This window comes from Neovison vison, chromosome 6 (assembly GCF_020171115.1).
Source record: "Neovison vison isolate M4711 chromosome 6, ASM_NN_V1, whole genome shotgun sequence".
NCBI classification, from domain to species: Eukaryota; Metazoa; Chordata; class Mammalia; order Carnivora; family Mustelidae; genus Neogale; species Neogale vison.
In genome coordinates, this window is record NC_058096.1 from 45,634,686 (window position 1) to 45,654,521 (window position 19,836).

Below are 19,836 nucleotides of genomic sequence, written 5' to 3' on the forward strand. Positions count from 1 at the left end.
CCAAGGTTGAGAACCACTGTGTAAGGAGCAGCATGAATTCTAGGTTCACTACCCTGGGCCAGATGAAATCAAGGCCCTGCCCTAATTGTTCAGCTCTTGAAGTAACTGTTTTACTTCATAAAGTCTTTAGTAGGATTTCTCTTACTGTTTTATTGCTTAAATGAGCATTGTCCAAAATTCTCTGATTACATGCCTCTAACAATGAAAATGTTTGAGCATCCTCCACAGGGAATATTATGAGTATATTTTATTTATAATTTATTTGAGTCACATGTGTGCATGTGAATACTTAGAATACTAAGTTTACAATTATAAATGTTTTGCTTTTAACTGAATCTAGATATTCTTTGTCTACACATAGATCAAATTGGGTATCTGCAAAAATAAAACCAAATGGAGACAATTTAAATGAACCACGTCTCAAAAATTCCCATTATAGAGATATTGCCTTTATTAAACTTTTCAAGCAAAGTTAAATTATTGATATGTAATCTTCAAAGAAGAGATTTCTTCTGTTAGGTTTTTATCTATGTATGTGGGGGAGGCAGGTAGTTCTGCATTAGAAAAATTTAATCAGTCTACCTCAATTTCTCACCCAAAGAGGTTTCTTTGGGGCACCTAGGTGGCTCAGTTGATTAAGCAACTGCCTTTGGCTCAGATCATGATCCTGGAGTCTCGGGATCAAGTCCCACATCGGGCTTCTTGCTCAGCAGGGAGTCTGCTTCTCTCTCTGACCTCTCACCTTTCATGCTCTCGTTCTCTCTCAAATAAACACAACCTTAAAAAATAAACAAAAGGAGGTTTCTTTTTTTAAAGCATTAGGACTTTGGGGCCGTGTGGGTGGCTTAGTCTGTTAAGTGTCTTGATTTCAATTCAGATTATGATATTAGGGTAATGAGATCAAGCCCCACATCAGACTCTGTACTGGGCATGGAGCTTTCTTAAGATTCTTTCACTCTGCCCCCCGCCCTGCTTGCTCTCTCTAAAAAAAAAAAAAAAAAATTGGGACCATCTGATAATATTGTCTTATATTTATGATTATTTACTTTATTTAATCCTTACATTAGTATTATTAGGTAGGGTGAATTGTTATTTTCATTTTATATATGAGGAAATTAAGGCATGAAGAATCCAAAGTCATAGTCATTTTGTTATACAAATTCTAATGATCTAATTTCCAAAGTAAAGTTATTTCAAAGAGATTCCTGCAAATCAATGAAAATGAGATTTTGTTTCATTGAGTTTAAACGTTAAATATATCTTATTTTAACTCTTTGAAAACTGGCAACTCTACAGGCCAGATTACTTTCAAATAATCTAGATAATCAAAATCCTCCATTAACTGATCAAATCAGATGGCAAAACTCAGGCCAATCCTGTCAATGTATGCTTTTTTTTACATCATGGTCAATAGCAACCAATTTTTTTTTAGGATGCTTTGCTCTCATACAGTGTTTCTCAGTGGTGCTGCTATCATTTTGAGAGAAATTCTCCTTTGTGAAGGGGGTATGTATACCAGTTATTATAATGCCTTTAGCATACAACCTGACCCTCACCCCAAAAATATGTCTTCCCTTAGTCATAATTTGCAGTACTACCTAAGGGGTATCAATGGCCGCTGAACTACGGAAGGACAGATAACCTGCAGCCAGTGACTTATGTTAATTTACCTTATACCAGTAGTTAATAGTGTCTTTAGTGAGTCTTAAAATCAAAAAGTGTTTGAAATTATATTGGAGTAGGGTTTCAGATTTAGCAAATAAAAATATAGGATGCCCGATTATCTGGCAACTCTATATTAGAGACAATATAATGCTAATATCCTATTACGATATTTCTTTAACCCACTTACTCATGATCACTAACAAACTGGAAACTCATTTATTTGAGATTAGTAAAGCATATGTGAAGTGACACATCTTATATTTTCAAACTTGTAATGAAAGGGAGGAATATTCTCATCAAAAGTCTACTTTATCTTGACACATAACTCAGACTACTGAATGCAACTAAAAACAATACATCTACATTTATCCTGCTACAGATAATAGCTGTTGTTTATTCTTTTGCTATAATATAATTAATAAGTTCAATACTTGCTTATTTAGTTTGTTGTTTCCATGTTTAATTCCAGTACAGTGTAATATTAGTTTCAGATGTACAATATAGTGATTCAACGCTTCCATACAACACCCAGGTTCTCATCAGAGCAAGTGCCCTCCTTAATTGCCATCACCTATTTCTCCCATCCCCCCACCCACCTCCTGTCTGATAGCCATCAGTTTGTTCTCTGTAGTTGAGTCTGTTTCTTGGGGCACCTAGGTGGCTCAGTGGGTTAAGCCTCTGCTTTTGGCTCAGGTCATGATCTCAGGATCCTGGGAGCTAGCCCCACATTGAGGCTGGGGAGCCTGCTTCCTCCTCTCTCTCTCTCTGCTGCCTCTCTGCCTACTTGTGATCTCTTTCTCTGTCAAATAAATAAATAAAATCTTAAAAAAAAAAAAAGAGTCTGTATCTTGGTTTGTGTGTCTCTCTTTTTTCTGTGTTACAATTACTTATTTAAAAAATAAAATAAAAACAGTCAAAGACAGCAGTGTAAGCAATACAACAAACCAGACTAAAATTATTTCATATCCAATCCCAAAAGGTTCCTGAACTTAATTTCTTGTAGATTATGAGATAAGAGAATTATAACAAAGAATAAGTTCAGCTTCATTATTGAATTGTGAAAACAGAACTGTAGTGCTTCATGCAATCTCTACTGACATGACTGACCCTAAGGAGAAAAATGATAAAACGTTATTAGCACGTAATATGATATTTCAACTGAATATGTATTCATGTACACTTGCTTTTCTGGTTGTTTGTTTCATATATATATATATATATATATATATATATATATATATATATATATATAAAATGACAGTTCCTTAAGGAAGAGATGCCACAATAAATGAAAGATCTTTTAACCCGCAGTAAAGAAACATAACAAAGCTATAATGAATGATGCAGCAAGTTTAAGAAAATGAAAGCTGTTATTAAATATGACAAGCTGTCACAACCACAAAAATAGCAATCAGTGTAATCATAGCAATAATATAATATTTTTATTTTGTTTCAAGAAGTTAAAATAATGGATATCTTTTCTTAGTTAACAGTTTCAAGTAATATGGTTAAAATAGCAAATATAAAGATAAAAATCTCTAAATGTGAAGCATATTAACATTATTTAAAGCCTGCTCTACATGCTTTTTAGCAATATGGCTAAAATAGCAAATATAAAGACAAAAATCTCTAAATGTGAAGCATATTAACATTATTTAACGTCTGTTCTACATGCTTTTTTTTCTTCCAATTTCTTCTATAATAATTATATTTATATTCCTTTGTCTTTCCTGTACATGATTATGTTATTCTTTTCCTTTACAATCTAGGATTCTTTAACCCAGCTTCCTGTCACTTGGCTTCAATAAATCCATAATCAGCTAGAATTGGAGTATTTCTGTTTGTTACAGCCTATACTATAATATGAATTTCTTATAATTCTTTTCATTGAAGCAAAATCACCATTATTTTTGTAACTTTATTTTTTTAGATTTTTATGTGTGTATTTGACAGAGAGAGATTACAAGTAGGCAGAGAGGCAGGCAGAGAGAGAGGGCAAAGCAGGCTCCCTGCTGAGCAGAAAGCCTGATGTGGGGCTAGATCCCAGGACCCAGAGATCATGACCTGAGCCAAAGGCAGAGGCTTAACCCACTGAGCCACCCAGGTGCCCCACTTTGTAACTTTAAGAATGAAGTATAAATATGTAATTATCTCTACCTGGTATTCAGTGATGCTCCTTGGCGATGGGCATTTTCCCAGAATGTTGAAATATTGCAATGTGGGATGTGTGTAAATGAGGGCACACTTTTGCTCAATGATATATACCCTCATGTAGTAGAAATTAGAGTCACTGTTCACCAAAAGTTACCTCAGAACATTCTATGACCTACAACTTGGCACTATAGCCACATCTCTTAATGCTTAAGGGACCCAAACTCCTCTGGGCCTTTATACTAAAGCCTCATAAAATCAACAACAAAATGGATTTATTTACAGTAAATGATTTCCTTTCTATGCTTTCTTTAATTCAATGTACAATGGGCAGGCCTCACCCATAAAACATCTCTAAAGATCTGAGAAATGCTGGATTTTCTTTAGCAACGAGTTTCTCCAGAGAAGCAACTTGTATAAAGAGTGATAGGTATGCCAGGTCTGTTTAATCCTAGCCCAAGTCCAAAGAGGCTGTCAATTTTAACATATTGTAGGAGCAAAATTTGTGTCTAGGAACAGAATGAAGTCTCTTTGAAAATTCAGGACTTGTTAAAACTGAGCATGGGAGGATTGATCCCCAGTCTACTTATCCAGAAACTGCTGGTCCTGGTTGGGGTTTCAGAGGCCCCGAAGGATATGGGTGCCTTACCACCATCAGTGTAACTTGCTTGTAGGGTATTATTGTGATTAAACTTGGATATACCGTATCAATTACCAGTGCCGGCCATGCACTGACAGTGCTTGTGTATTAAATTTTCTTCTGAATGACTTTAGTATCTTTCAGGTCATTGAGACACCAAATTGTAATGCTATTATTCCAAACTGCGGGGTTTCTAATTCACATTCAGAGAATAGCAGTCTTCCAAATATGAAGCGGCTCATTATTTATTTTTAATCTATAGTGGAAAGATTTTTGTCCTAGGCGTCCGCCAGCTCACCGGCAGCCCTCTCTCTTCCCGTGCCTCAGTTTGCTGCTCTGTAAAATGAGGACCTGAATGATCTCTGATGTCCTTTCCAGCTCTGACAGCCTTTTATTCTACAATTCATGATATAATCTTATGGATAAACTTCCAAGTAGTTTACTTTTTGTTTTTTGTTGTTATCGTTGGTTTTTTTTTTTTGTTTGATTGTTTTTGGCTTTGTTTTTTGGGGTTTTTTGTTTCGTTTTGCTTTACAATAGCCCTCTTGAAAGTGAAAAAGCATCTGGTTCCACCTTTGCAAACTCTGTCTTCTCCCGAAAAGTATAACAAATTAAGAATTGTGTATATTGAGTTCCTTGTCACTATTTCAAAAACGCACTACTGCTGACATACCTAAACAAGGCACTGTTCCTTCTATGCACCTTCGATGTCTCATCCTGCTGTGGCTGTCTTCTGTAACCCTGGGTGTGCATTCTGCAAATAGACAACTTCAATGACTTATTTATATCCACTTTGTCAAATGGGGGTTTAGAAATTTTATCTTAGCATTCTTTTAAATCGTGTGTGATTGTAAGTAGTTTAGAGTAGCTTTCTTTTCAAAAACTAGGTGGGTTTTTTAAGGTTTATGAATAAAAATGCATTCTATCCCTTTTCATTTTATCACTTCTTTTAAGGTTTGATGTCTTTATTAATCATAGGTGTTTTTTTTTCCCCCCAGTTAAATGATCAACAACTTCTCCACAAAGAAGCTTTTGATTAATGTCCATTTTTATCTCTTGAAAGGGTCCTTCCCGGCCATTGGGGTGGAGGCGTTTTGCCCCAGCTTCCTGAGGGCAGGGTTTTTAAATAGCATCCAGGCCCCGCATCCAGTGCCAGGGGGAGGATCTCTGCCCCCCAGGATTCCTGCTGGTAGGTATTTCAGGTGAAGTTTTCTGCCACCATATAAATCAATAGAAGTGTGCTCACAATTGAAAGATCCATAAGACAAAAATAAATATTGCTATATTGTTGAAAGTAAATGCGAGTGACTTTTCTCTACTGCAGGGATCACATTTATGATACCTAATGCTTCAGAAGTCGTGAAAGGAAGTGGAAGAAAAATCTGTAACCTGCACACCCAGCTAGCATAATGCTGGGACTTCTTCTAGAATAATTTTTACATGAATAAGAACTAGAGCTTTAAATCCCAAATTTCATAAATCAGGAATAAAAATAAAGATAAATTTGAGCTATTTTGCCACTTGGAACTGGCTAGCAAAGAGAATTAAAAATAACATTATTAACAGAAAGAGTAAGTCCATATTTGGATGAGCTTATAGAGATTTAATTAAAATTTCATTTCACTAAAGAGAAATTATTGGAAGAAATGCCAAAAAGTAGCAAATTTGGAAGAACCTTTTGAAAAAGAAAATTAATACTCAGTTTCCCCTGAAAATGTCAATCTGACCAAAGCTATATTTTATTAATGAGAGAAACAAAATATAGAAATTGAGCACTTTAAAGTGCAATTTCAAAGTTTACTAAATCATTTTCAGATTATCCATGGTAGTATTTGAGTCACAAATTGTTTCTCCCCTCTCATTTTTAAGATATCCAGCTGCTTTCTTCTTTTGTATGGAGGACACAAACCCGCTTTGTATTTCATATGTGTCTTAGCAAAATAGAATTAGGATATTGATTCTTGGAGTTTTATCTATCTTAATTCTTGTTTTTTATCATAATTAATAATTATGCCACAAATTATAGTAATGACACCAATGTATTCAGGAGGGTCTGGCCCATCCAACCAATACTGGAAACAATTGAAGACACTTGGAAATCCAATAAAAACAAAATTCCAACATGCAAATTTCTTGCTTTTCTTGACAAAATTATACTGACAAAGCCTAAGATTATTATGCTTACATTTTTCTGTTGTTTTTCAATTATCCTTGTCTATTAAATTACAACATACAAAATAACAAACTGTAAATATGCTTTGATATAATTTGGTTTTATCATTGAATAATTACAGATTGATAATGGTTTGGGGCTTTGTGGCAAACAAAGCCACTGATAGGTAGGAACCAAAGTTATGTGAATTAAAAATTAGCAATTTTAATTCTAATGAGTGCCACTTTTTTCCTCTTTAGAAATGAAACTATCAATTGCACAGAAATGTTGTCATTCTTACTGTTGGTGGTGATGGTGGTGTTGATGCAAAAGACTAGAAATAAAAATCCATATATGCTAAGCTCTCAGAGTTACCTGCAAATATAAAAAGGCAGTTTTCACATATATTATTAATATCTCAGTGATTGGAATTTTGTAGTGATTGGATGATTTGTAGTTTAATGGCTTAATCCTTAACTCTTAGTGACAAATCATGGTGGATTTAGGTACGTTTGGCAGAAATGACATTACGAAGTTCAGGAGTGACTTGAATTATTCAGCATCATTGGTAAATAAATAAATAAATAACCCTTGTCATTTAGCCACTGAGAAAGATAGAAGAAAGGTGATGTTTCTATAACACAGACACAGAAAACAACTTTCTAGAGAGAGATCAGAAAGAACACTCTAGCACTCTATTCTTCTTGGCTTTAAGCCAAATTTGCCTCCAGCTTTCATAGGAGAGAAAACTCAGTTCAGTTTTCATGACTTACATACAAATCAGGTGTAACAAAATTGCCTCATAAAAAATTTATAGATCTAAACTTGTTCCTGTTCCCTCAAACTGAAATTAACTCAACTCACTTTTCCCAGCTTATATCACTTTGGTAAGTGATCCCTGTACACTTCCTCTGGCACTTTTCAGTAATGACGGCTACAATTTCAAAGGTAATTTTTATCCTCTTCCATTTATCTACAGCTTATTTCCCAAGAATTTCCTTTATGATTTTGTGTAAAGAGGCATGAATCTGTAATCACGAGAAGTGTTTATTCTTTTATATTTTTAAAAAGTATTTCTTTGCTATCTAATAGAAGAACTCATAACCCTTCAGGTTTAGGAAATCATCAAAAAAGCAGTTCCTCCCATGACCTGTACCATGGTATTTTAAATAGTTAGCCAGAGGTTGATGTCTGTGGGGCACTAATTAATTTGCTTTCTCCCAATTGACTATATTTCACAGTACTTCAAGGGTCAAAAGACATTAGCTATGTCGTTCAAGGAATCACAAAAACCTATTCTAATGACGGGGATCATTTAATTCCCAGTAACTTATCTTAATCAAATTTAAATGAAATATGTGATGCTGTCTTGTGTAAAATAGTTTCTTCGCATTCATGTCACACTGTGCTATCAAGAAGCAATGTTTTTATAGTAAATTTTACACTTACTGCAATAATGAGTACTTCACTGACTCATGAGGTCCAGAAAACAGATAAGCCTGAAATTGGTAAAATTATGTAACCATTGTCAATTGTTTATACTGTTTATATGACCTTACTATTTTTTAGAAAGGTCATAATAAAGAGTTTTTATTCTTAGTTCCAAACAGAGAAGGATACCAGAAAGTAATTGGCTAAAAATTGAATAGCAATTGAATGCAATGCCTTTCATATAGAAAGGCATTACCCAACCAAGTAAGGAAAGTCACAGGAGAGAAGAGAGGAGGGATGAGAGGAGATAAGAGAGGAGGGAAGCTGGAAGAGAAGATAGAATTACGTAACTGCTATTATATTTTTTAAATCAAAATCTTCCCTGCTGTATTCTTCCCTGCTAAAATCAAATTCTACCTCCCTGAAAAGAACTGATGTCCTTCTTCTAAATATGTAATCAGGCATATATTCTAAAATGGTAATAAGTTGTCTTCTTTGCTCCATCTAGTTATTTCTTTGACTTAATTCTGTAGCCACACTGTATCTGAAAGTGGGATAGAACATTTTTATATGCCAAGGAGTCCTGATTACCCATAGGGTCTTAGACTCATAGCTTACCTTATGACAGATTCTGCCTCTACCCAAACCCTTTATGTTTTTGGCAATTTCATTTCACATACCATATACAAATAAAAGCAGCATAATAAAGTCATTGAGCGATAAAATTATGCAGTTATAATGATGGGGTAATACATGGAAGTTTACTGATTCAGTCTTTTCTGTCACTGCACAGCAGTAAGTATCTAACATCGTGTAGTACCTTAAATTTATACTAAGATCCAAATATTACAATGTGTCTTACAAACTAGACTTATTAGTAAAATATAAAGGTGTAAAAAATATAAAGGCATATTCATTACCTAATAATTAGTCAGAAAATAACATCCTAGATGGGTATGATTGATCAAAAAAATTCTAAGTTACATTTTTCTAGCAGTTTCTGTCAGTTATGGGAGACATATTTTTCACTAAAGAGGCAAACATTTTATTTATTTTATATATTATATATATATATAATTATAATATATTTGTATGATCAAGACCAAACTCAAACATATACTTCAAACTAAATGATTTGTCAATTATAAGCAAAGTCTGTGAAAGAGAAAACAAAGGAAACAGGCAGCATGTGGGATTTAGAAACAGATAAATTCTGATAGAAATCAATGTCCACGATTTCCCTAATACTTCCTTTGTGGTTAATCTTGGAAGCTCTTCAGTTGTGGAGGGACTATTCTTCTGAAACACTATCTTAGTTTTGTGTACCTGTGCTTTAAATACAATGCTATATATAAAACACCTCTTTTGACTTCTTTACCTGAGCTTCTCTCCATTGCATTCCATGTGTTGGGGTCAAATTAAATGGCAAAGATGGAGTAAATCAATAATGTGAGACTTCCTTTCCACTTACACTGAATCAGATAACAAGAGAAGTCTTAACCTTGGGTCTCAAATACAAGATCTGCAATTAAATTGCAATTAAATGAAATCAAATATATAATTAATAAAGCTAATAAATAATGATTTTTTTTTTACCATTTGAAAAAAAGATTTGGATGAGCCTTATCCTCAAATAGCCAGACTTTTTCATATCTTCACGAGTGTCCCCTGACTAGCAGGAAATGAATACACATAAACTGATAACAGATCCAACTAGACCATTTTTATAGCAAAGGACTTACAGAGCTGAGCCAATATTAAAATGTCTTCAAAATCTATTATCCATGATTATCAATATTTTCCTTTCCATATTTCATATGAAATCCTATCCGATATGGAGTCAGGGCAAATATTACATGTGCTGTAATTCAGGCAAAAATTTTTCTTATTCAGAAGGCATATAGTTTAAAAGGTAGAAATAAGCTAGGAATGATAAGTAAGGTTAAAGCTGCAGAGAATCTCAGATCTAAGAATATAATATTATCAGATTCTGATGCATATAGAGGACTGTGGAAAAGCAGTAACACAAATATATAAGACTAAGTGGCAAACTTAGTTTGCCATAGTTTGACCATAAGTTTAGGAAAATTGGCATTAACTCAGTATACCAAGGGAAATGAATAGTTGAAAAGTATATAACTTTTAAATACAATCAAACCATGGTTCAGTAAAATCAAAGAAAACCATTTTATTTTTCATATGATTAGGCATTCTAAAAAAGGTCAGTAACTTTGCTTGAGATCCATAATTTGACATTTCAAAGTTAATCATGTCTAACAAAATAATTTCTATACTTTGGCTATTGTTCTTCTGAGGATGATTATTCTTTTTATATTTTTATGTAGTATAAACAACAATTGGCCTTATTTTATCTTTAACAAAATGTTGTTGCAGTCAATGTACATAAAGGTTAAGAGATGGTGGTTTACTTTTTAAGTAAGAGATCTTCAAGGGGAAAAATAATCTCTTTAATTAAAGGGTTTATATTTTATACATTTCTACAGTTGAGAATGTTGTCAATTACCCTGAATGAAGTGTGTGTTAATGAGTGTTTGCAATCACCTACTTAAACCAAAAACTAATTATAAAAGGTATAGGGAAAACTGGAATAAATGCGCAAAGTAAAATCCTGAATAAACGATTCAAAGTGAATTACTGTTAAAAAAAGAAAAGGCTTTCATTTGGATTCCTAAGTCCTGCTTACTTTATTCCTTTCCACTTGTGTGATTCCAAATAGGACCCAATAGGCCCTAATCAATACTCATTTGTATAGTTCTCCCTAGAGAACTCTCCTCCTTGAAAGTCTGTGTATCCGCAGGCTTTAGAAGGAAACTCTGCAGAACTAGAACTAAGCTATTAGAAAAACTAGGATGGGCAATCTGGGGCAGGAGTGGGCAGAAGACCAACATTACTCTAGTTCAGGACTGAGAAGTGGCATAGAGAAGAGAGGGTCACTGATAAAATGATAGAGGAGAGACCACACCCAGCCAACAGAAGCACAAGGAAGGTGACATAAGTGATTGTATTTCTAGTCATACACCAATAAACAACCCCTTTAAAATATTTTCACACTGTTATTGCTATATTAGAGGATTATTTAAAAACACCTATTGGAATATACTGATAGTTTCCAAAACCTGTGCGAGAGGGGCTGGCCAGTTAATGCAAGGTTGCATTCAGTCTGCTTCCTCTATTGCTTGAAGTCATTGTTTCTAAAGAGTGTGGATCTTTGGCTTACCTGAGGAGAAATATGCAAAAGATCAGAAAATAATTTAAAGCTTAAGGAAGATAACTTGAAGATACCACTTGAAATAAGAAAAGTCAGGATGGAAGCATACACAAAATTGAAGGTATAATTCCAACTTTCAAGAAACAGTCAGTTTATAAAAACTTTAACCTATTGAAGTTTATGAGTTTAAGGACTCTTATGGATTCCTGATGTTGTAGTATGGGTCATGGACTCAGATTCCTAATGGATTGTATTTTGTTTCTTGGCCAAAAATAACAGACTCTTCACCAAGATAATTGACATATGATCATATATAAATATTTACATACAATTTCAAGAGGCCTCTGGACCTCTTGAAGTCCATAAATGAAGAATCTCAGGTTCTTAAAAACTCAGTTTTTTTTAAAAGATTTTATTTATTTATTTGACAGAGAGAAATCACAAGTAGATGGAGAGGCAGACAGAGAGAGAGGGAAGCAGGCTCCCTGCTGAGCAGAGAGCCCGATGCGGGACTCGATTCCAAGACCCTGAGATCATGACCTGAGCCGAAGGCAGCGGCTTAACCCACTGAGCCACCCAGGCACTCCAAAAATCATGTTTTTTTACATAAGGTTGTGCTTAGTTGACATAAAGGATTGATAGTGCATTTGAAAGAAAAATTTTAAAAAACAGAGCTGCAGGATGCACTTGATATCAAATTCTTGAATATTTACAAAGAGAATTTCTATTCTTTTTCTTCCAGAAGACATGAAAATTATTAAAAGAAACTTTAAGTGATATCCAAATATTTTACTAGTTCTTTTTTACTTCTTCATTACTTGTATTTTTCATTATTTTCAGATTCTTTAAATACTTCTAGCTTTTGACCTTAGCTATGTATTCTTGATAGCATAAAGGTTGCTTTTTCTTAATATCATTTGAAGAAGTTTGCAACTTAAAAATCCGGACCTTCTTTATATGGCTGTTTAAATTCTCAGTTGAGAATATATATCTACTCTCCAGAGATCTTCACGTTTTCTTATTACAAATTGTGTCATCTATTTTTGATGCTATTCAAAAAAACTGTCAACACTTTCAAAAGATTCATCCCAGAATCATTTTCTTTTCACAAAAGAAAATACTTTTAAAAAACTTTATACAGCTGAACCAGTGTTTAATCTTTGTGTTGGTGGGAATTGTTGTGTCTGTGTGTGTTCACCTTAATTGGAAACATGATAAGCAACCGAGTGGCTCAAATGCCTTTTCCTCTCCCACAGGGCCACGTGCATGCCCTCATGGGCTGCTGGGCCACTTAAGAACATAAATAAGTGGGAATAGACCAAACCCTGTTACAAAACATATCACATCTCAGCATTCATTCTTGTGACTTGTAGGACAAAGCTTGGTAGAAGTTGCCTAGTGGCACAATGTTGGCTTTTCCTAGTTTTGTTCACAGAGGTCTTAAAGAAAGTGTAATTAGCAAAACTGAACTTTCTTTTTTTTTTTAATTAAGCCCCTTTAAAAAATTGAAGAAAAGATTCAAAAATAATTAATAACTTTCCTATGAGGGAAAAAAGGAAACTAATTGGTAGTTTAACTTATATCATAGATGTTTTCTCCATTATAATTAAAATACCACCATAAATAACTTATATAGTTAGTATTAAATATATCCTCTCCAGACATTTGCTTTATTTTTAAATTTTGTGTTTTATTTTGATTAGTGAATGATACAAAAGGCCAAAAAACTGAATATTTGATTGGTTATGTAACCATAAAACACTTCTGAAGCCAGAAATAAAGAATAGCATTTGAAACAGTGCTGTAAAATATGATATTTTCTCTCAAAAGCTCCAAGAATCTCTCTTAAAACATTTCTTGTAAAGGAACCTCAGAATCATTATCATAAATTGATGTGTGAGAATGGAGATAGCAAAATCTAAAGATTTTGCCAGCAAGTTTCCTAACATGTATTTCCTCTTTATTTAGAATATTATATTGCTTTATAAGGCTTTAAAATCGTAGAAGTCTCAAGAACAAAACATCTTTAGGAGCAGCATAGTGCCCAGTCCATAATAACTTTCAAGGATTATTAAGATGAGCCACAGAAATTTAGGGTATTACTTTATGTCTTCAAATTACTAATGAAGATGCAAGTATCATTTGGGGGTATAAGAAGATGGTTAAGCATTCAGATTCTGGAACCACATCTCCTGCCTTCAAACCTTGGCTCTGCCAGTTGCTCACTGTGCATTCTTGGACAAGTTAAACTCTCTGTGCATCTGTAATTTAAGCTGTTAAATTGAACTAGTAATTATATCCACCATAAGAGTATGAAGATTAAATGAGTTAACACATGTAAAACTCTTAGAACAGAGCCTGGCAGATTGAAAAACATTTTTTAAAAATTAGTTATTACATATATGCTGATTTAGAAATAGTATCTATTGTTAAATCATCTACACAAAAGATTTTCACAGAAAATAACAAAGGCAGCATGATTCATGGATTTATTTTATTTTACTTTTTTAGATTTATTTATTTTAGAGAGAGAAAGAGAGAACAGAGGGAAGCGCAGAGGGAGAGGGAGAGAATCTTCAAGCAGACTCCCCACTGAGCATGGAGCCCGACTCAGAGCTCGATCTGATGACCCATGAGATCATGACCTGAGCCAAAACCAACAGTCAGATGTTTAACTGACTGAGCCACCCAAGCACTCCTGGTTTAATTTGGTTTTGAACTTGGATATTACACAGTATTTCAAGTTACGAGAATGGTCTAATACATTTCGTTCATTGTAACCTAATGGTAAATAATTGTTCATATAATAATTGATTATTGTATAACCATTTCTTTCAAAATGGTTGAAAGCAAAAAAAAGTAAAAATCAGATAATCTCAAAACATATACTTTTAATTTGATAATTGTCATTATAATATTTTTGTAAATATGGATACAGTACAAAATCAAGAAAGTCGTTCTTAAAAATGCAATATGTTATTAAAATTTTGCAGTATGGTTAGTGTCTTATAGTGGAAACAAAATCTAACATCAGACATCTTTGGCAATAACTTTTATTGTCAACAAGACTCTTCTAATTAAGAAGTCTTTTTGCCCATATGGTAATTTTCTGTAGAAAGGATAGTACTGAATATTACTGAAGTTAATTGATGCAGATGGTATGCCACTGCTCTCTGGAACTGGCAGGAGAATTATATTTCATTTTTTTAGCCTCATACCTTTCATTTACTCTGAAACAAATCTAGATTAAGAAATGCCACAGTTTTCATAAATGCAATCCTTCCTCCTAATTTCTGCTCAGCTGTTTTGTCATTGGATAAAGTAATTTATTCTTCATCATTTCTCTCAGGGCATTTAGATCACATCTAAATTTTAAAAACAAAATAAAGAAATTAAGACAAAGCATGGAACAAATTTTCAGGAGTTTCAAATAGTGTTAAAGTTAAAATCAATTCCAGGGGTGCCTGGGTGGCTCAGTCAGTCAAGCATCTGCCTTCAGCTCAGGTCATGATCTCAGGGCCCTGGGAGCGACCCCCCATTTGGGCTCCCTGCTCAGTGGGGAGCCTGCTTCTCCCTCTCCCATTATCCCTGCTTGTATACACACTCTCTCTCTGTCAAATAAAGAAAATCTTTTAAAAATTAAAAAATAAATAAAAATAAAATAAATTGCAAATTAACCATGAAACATATTGTTACAGGTATAAATAAATATGTAGAGTACAGAAGATGCAGCATAGCTTGTTAGATAGGAGTAAGAATCTATTTCCTATACTGTATGTGAAACTGTATGTGATAGCATGTCATTTAAAATAAGAAAATGCCTATTTTGATTATTTTACTCTACTCTAGGAGAAACCATCTTGCTCTATAAAGCAACTTCAAACCTGTCAATTTCAGGTGTATAGGATTCTTTTTTATTATGTTCAGTTAACCAACACATAGTACATCATTAGTTTTGGATGTAGTGCTCAAAGACTCATTTTTTGCATATAACACCCAATACTCATGGAAACATGTGCCCTTCTTAATATCCATCACCCAGTTACCTCATTCCCCCACTCACCTCCCCTCCATAGCCCTCAGTATGTTTCCTGGAGTCCAGAGTCTTTCAGAGTTTGTCTCCCTTTCTGATTTCTTCCCATTCAGTTTTCCCTTCCTTCCCCTGTGGTCTTCTGTGCTATTTCTTATGTTTCACATATGAGTGGAATCAGGTGTATAGGATTTAAATAGACCTTTGAGACCATCAAGGAAGCTCCTAAATATACTGATCATAGTCATTTTCAGTTATGAGTCTTTTTAACTAGGAAAGCCACTTCTTAGATTATAATTCAACATCTAGCCAGTAAGGTAAGATGTGATATTTGCCATTTATTCATTCATTCTTTAAGCTGTTATTGGGTGATTCGGTATTTAGTGTAAAGTACTATTCTCTGTTTTAAACACATCATCTCTTTTACTCTCACATATCACACAATGGAGGAAGTGTTATTACTGTGTAATAATATTAAATATATAAATATATGTATACATATACATATGAATAAGGAGATAGGCAGTAACATAAGTGAGCTATGAAAGGTCACTTAACCAAAGTGGAAAAGTCTTCAATGTCACATTATCTGACTTTAATACAACTTCTAATTGCACTGTGCTAATTCAGGCACACAAAGGATAAGGTAACCAAACATTCAAATTGTCCTGAGATATGAGAATTTCAGTGCTAAAACTGGGAATTTACTGTATTACATAAAATGTGTAACTAGTGGTCATTTTTACTTTGCCATAGGATATAAAAGAATTTTTTGTCTCAATACCAAGCTACAATAAAATATGGAAATGATCCATTTTTATAAAACTATTTTTGGCTACACATTGTTATGAAATGTGTAAGTCTGATTATTCACAGACATGTGAATTTACAGACCCCCCACCAGGGCAAATAATACATTATATGTTAATTTTTTTTAAAGGAGGAAGAAGCAGATAATTGTGCTCAAAAAGGAAGGAAAGTAAGTGTATACCAACATTTTTAAGTGCCAACGATTGCCAGACACTGTGAAAACTATACATTTTTTTCATCTCTTTGAAAACCATATGTGGTAGATAATATTATCCTCATTTTATAAATGCAAAAACTGAGAGAGTGAAAATAACTTGCCCAAGATCATGTAATAGGCAGCAAGACTAAAATTCAAAGTTTTCTTTGTCTCCAAATCTATATATTATACAAGGCAAAGAATTTAGGATTTCTTGATTTGCTGTTCTGTTATTTCAGTAACTCTTTTCTTGGTCGTCAGAGGGAATATCTTTATGTGTGTATTCCTTCTGGCATTCCATTAAAAAAATGAAATTTAGTACCTATTCTGTGCCTAGTTCTCTGTTCAACAGTGAATTTGCTGAGAACTATGCACAATTCCTGACCTCCAGGGCATTTTAGAGGGGACAGCAGACACCTCCACAGAAACACCAATACTATACTGTAAATATGTCATATACTTGTTTGATTAAGATGTAAAGGGAGGAGAAAGCAAACAGCCAGGTCTTCCTAAAAGAGAAAGTGTTCATCGAATTGACCATAGAGACAGTATTTAAGCTCTACGTTTTCCTTTTTAAGTATATGATTTTACAGTGAGAAGGAAGTCTTCCAGGGAAGAGAGGGAGGTATAAGTCAAGTCATACTTCATGAATTATGAGGATTTGAAAAACAGGAAGAACAGGACTAGAGGGAGGTAAAAATGACACTAGAACAAAGGTAGAGGAGAAACTGTGAAGGAATTTATTGCCAAACCCTTTAAACTTTAATCCTACAGCAAAGAAAACAATAAGTAAAATGGGTTTTTAAAGAAGGAGATGAGGCCTTAGCCATTTATGTTAATTGACTGTTTACCTATTTCTGTTCCCCTTTCCACTATACACTTCATGAAGCAAGGATCTTGTATTGATTGAGGATTTGTTTTGTTTTGTTTGTTTTGTTTTGTTTTAGAGAGAAAGAGACCACACACATACATGTGAGGGGGGACAGGCAGAGGGAGGAGAGGGAGAGAATCTTAAGCAGACTCCACACTGAGCAGGAGCCTGATGCAGGTTCAGTCTCACGACCTTGAGATAATGACCTGAGCCAAAATCAAGAGTTAGACACTTAACCAACTGAGGCACCAAGGCACCCCAATTAAGGATGAGTCTTTGGAAACCAGAGGAGTACTTGATATATAGTAGACATTAAAAAAATGTTTGATGCATCACTAAATGTTTGAAATAATGATTATATAAGCATTAGAAAGTAACTGATTTTGTAATAAGTGAAGGAATTAAAAACAAAAGCAGGATATAGGCAGCAATAATTTTATATAGAATCAGCATCATTTAATAATTTATGGACTAACAGGGTTTGATAAAGTGAGAAGTCCAATATTAGAGTAGGATTTCAAATCTGGGTAACTAGATAGACGGTGATATTTAACCCTGACAGGAATATAGGAGGGGAAAAAAGTTCATAGGAAATGTTAAAAGATTTGATTTGAATTCACCTGAGCATAAGATTCCTTTGGGACACAATCTGATAATGACCAGGCAACAGTATAAGGGGAAAATCATTCCCCAATTTTAGGACTTATCTTGTGAATAAATAGTTATTTCATATATTGTAATTTTGTTCAAATTTATGTCATCCATATGAATGCCTTAGAGGGATAAGAAAATTATTTATTCTTAAATCCATTCGAGATTATAACTATAATTCACTATCCCTACATCAGAAATGGGGGCAGTAGAAATAGGTTAAAAATAACTGGCTCCAAAAATCCAGGATTGCAACTGGGGGGAAAATACAAGCAACCCATCAAGCCAAGTTATCACCACAAATTTTATTACATTGTAGACAAAATATAGACATGATATAATGTTAAATAAACTAGAATCTATTTAAATCTGTAATAGAGTTTGGAGGTCATTGAGATTTGTTTAGAAATGGCTAAGCTGATACAAAATACTACATCCAGCAAAAACTCATTACTTTTATGAAAATGTTAAATTTCCCCTATAATCCCCTTCTTTCACAAATGTTCTTGAGGCAAACAAACAAACAAAAATACTATTTCACTTGCAAAATATTCTCCCCAAGTTTCAAAATCATCTCAAGTATTGGGCACCTGTAAATATGGAAGAAAAAAATTAGTCAATAGTCCATTATAGTCCCAATTAAAGAAAATAATTTTCCTCTGTAATAGAAAAAGATGATCTGAGATTTTGTGATTCATTGTGTTCCGGATATAAGTAAGAGATTTCTTCCAAGGGTTTGATTCCCATGCAATTTAAGATATACATAAACATTTCTGGGCTATTTTTTTTAAGGGAAATGAAAGGAATTCACTTTTTGTGTGACTTATAGAAGTGCTTTTCAAAATCTCTTAAAGCAAACTGATAAGGCTTCTAAAAAAGGTCTAGGGATTTTGACACTTAACTAACATTCAAGAATCTTGGAGTCTATCCACTGACTTCAGTACAGTGCAAATACTGAGTTAATTCTGTGACATGAGGTCTTTAGGAAACTGTGTAATTTTTTTTTTAAAAAGTGAGAAGAAAAGCTGAAATATTTTGAAAATATAAAAAGAGAATTAATCACCTCCAAATATATTTTCCAGTAGTAATAATGTATTATATAATTTTTACATATTTGAAAATAAAACAAATTACTGTTTACCAATAGACTTCTGTCACCTAGTCATATATTTGAATACTATCCTTTCATAATTTCCCTCATACTTATCTATTTTTTTATTATGAAATGTGATCATAGACTGTATAGTTGCTTGTAATCGTCACAGTGTAGCTAACCTCCCTATAGAAAACCAGTAGGAAACAAATTACAGGTTAGATGCCAGCAGTATTCTAATAAAACAGCTCCTTGGTTTAATTATAGCAGCTCTAAATTGATGTTACTGCACAAAATGCAAAAGATGCCAAGCTCAGGTGTGAAAGTTCTAATTCACAAGAAACTGGGGGAGTCTTCATTTGACTCTTTATTATCTTTAATGAGAAGATGAAACTTGTCACTGATGAATTTCAAGGCTGCATGAAGTATCTCCCAAGGAGTTACAGCTAGAACTAATTTCAACATACTTGGTATTCACATAGATTAGAACCTTACTCAAATACTTTGGTGTTACTCTCTGAGGAATTAGGAAAATTGTTGAGAAAAATCTACCTGTTACTATAAATAAAACTCCTACTCTGTTCAGTTTTATGGGATGTGGCTTTGAGAAACCTAGTGAATGGGGATACATAGCATCTGTGGGAAGTTAAGGGAGAAAAACAACCTAATCTAGAACCAGGCACAACATTTTATAATGTAGACAATAAATGTGATGAGAATGCCACTTTAGGAAATATCACTATGGGGGACTTTCAAGGAAGAGGTACAGTATATAAATTCTAGGGACACGTGGAATGAGATTAGGGAGAAAAGCAAATCGGTAGGTAATCCTGGCAGGGGGATAGCAAAAGGAAAAGCAGAGGAGACAGAACTGAACCAGTATAAATGATAATGAAGCTAGGAACAGGAGATGATAG

At 33.8% G+C, this 19,836-nt stretch overlaps 1 protein-coding gene across 3 annotated transcripts in view; it reads left to right on the plus strand.

Moving 5' to 3' along the window:
• The window catches only part of EPHA6 (EPH receptor A6), an 871,253-nt gene that overhangs the window by 718,414 nt on the left and 133,003 nt on the right, over nucleotides 1–19,836 (plus strand). For all 3 annotated transcript variants that reach the window (XM_044251185.1, XM_044251182.1, XM_044251184.1), the window contains one exon: nucleotides 5,520–5,645. In XM_044251185.1, the coding sequence (XP_044107120.1) occupies nucleotides 5,520–5,645 (126 nt within the window). The remainder of the gene's footprint in view (nucleotides 1–5,519; nucleotides 5,646–19,836) is intronic.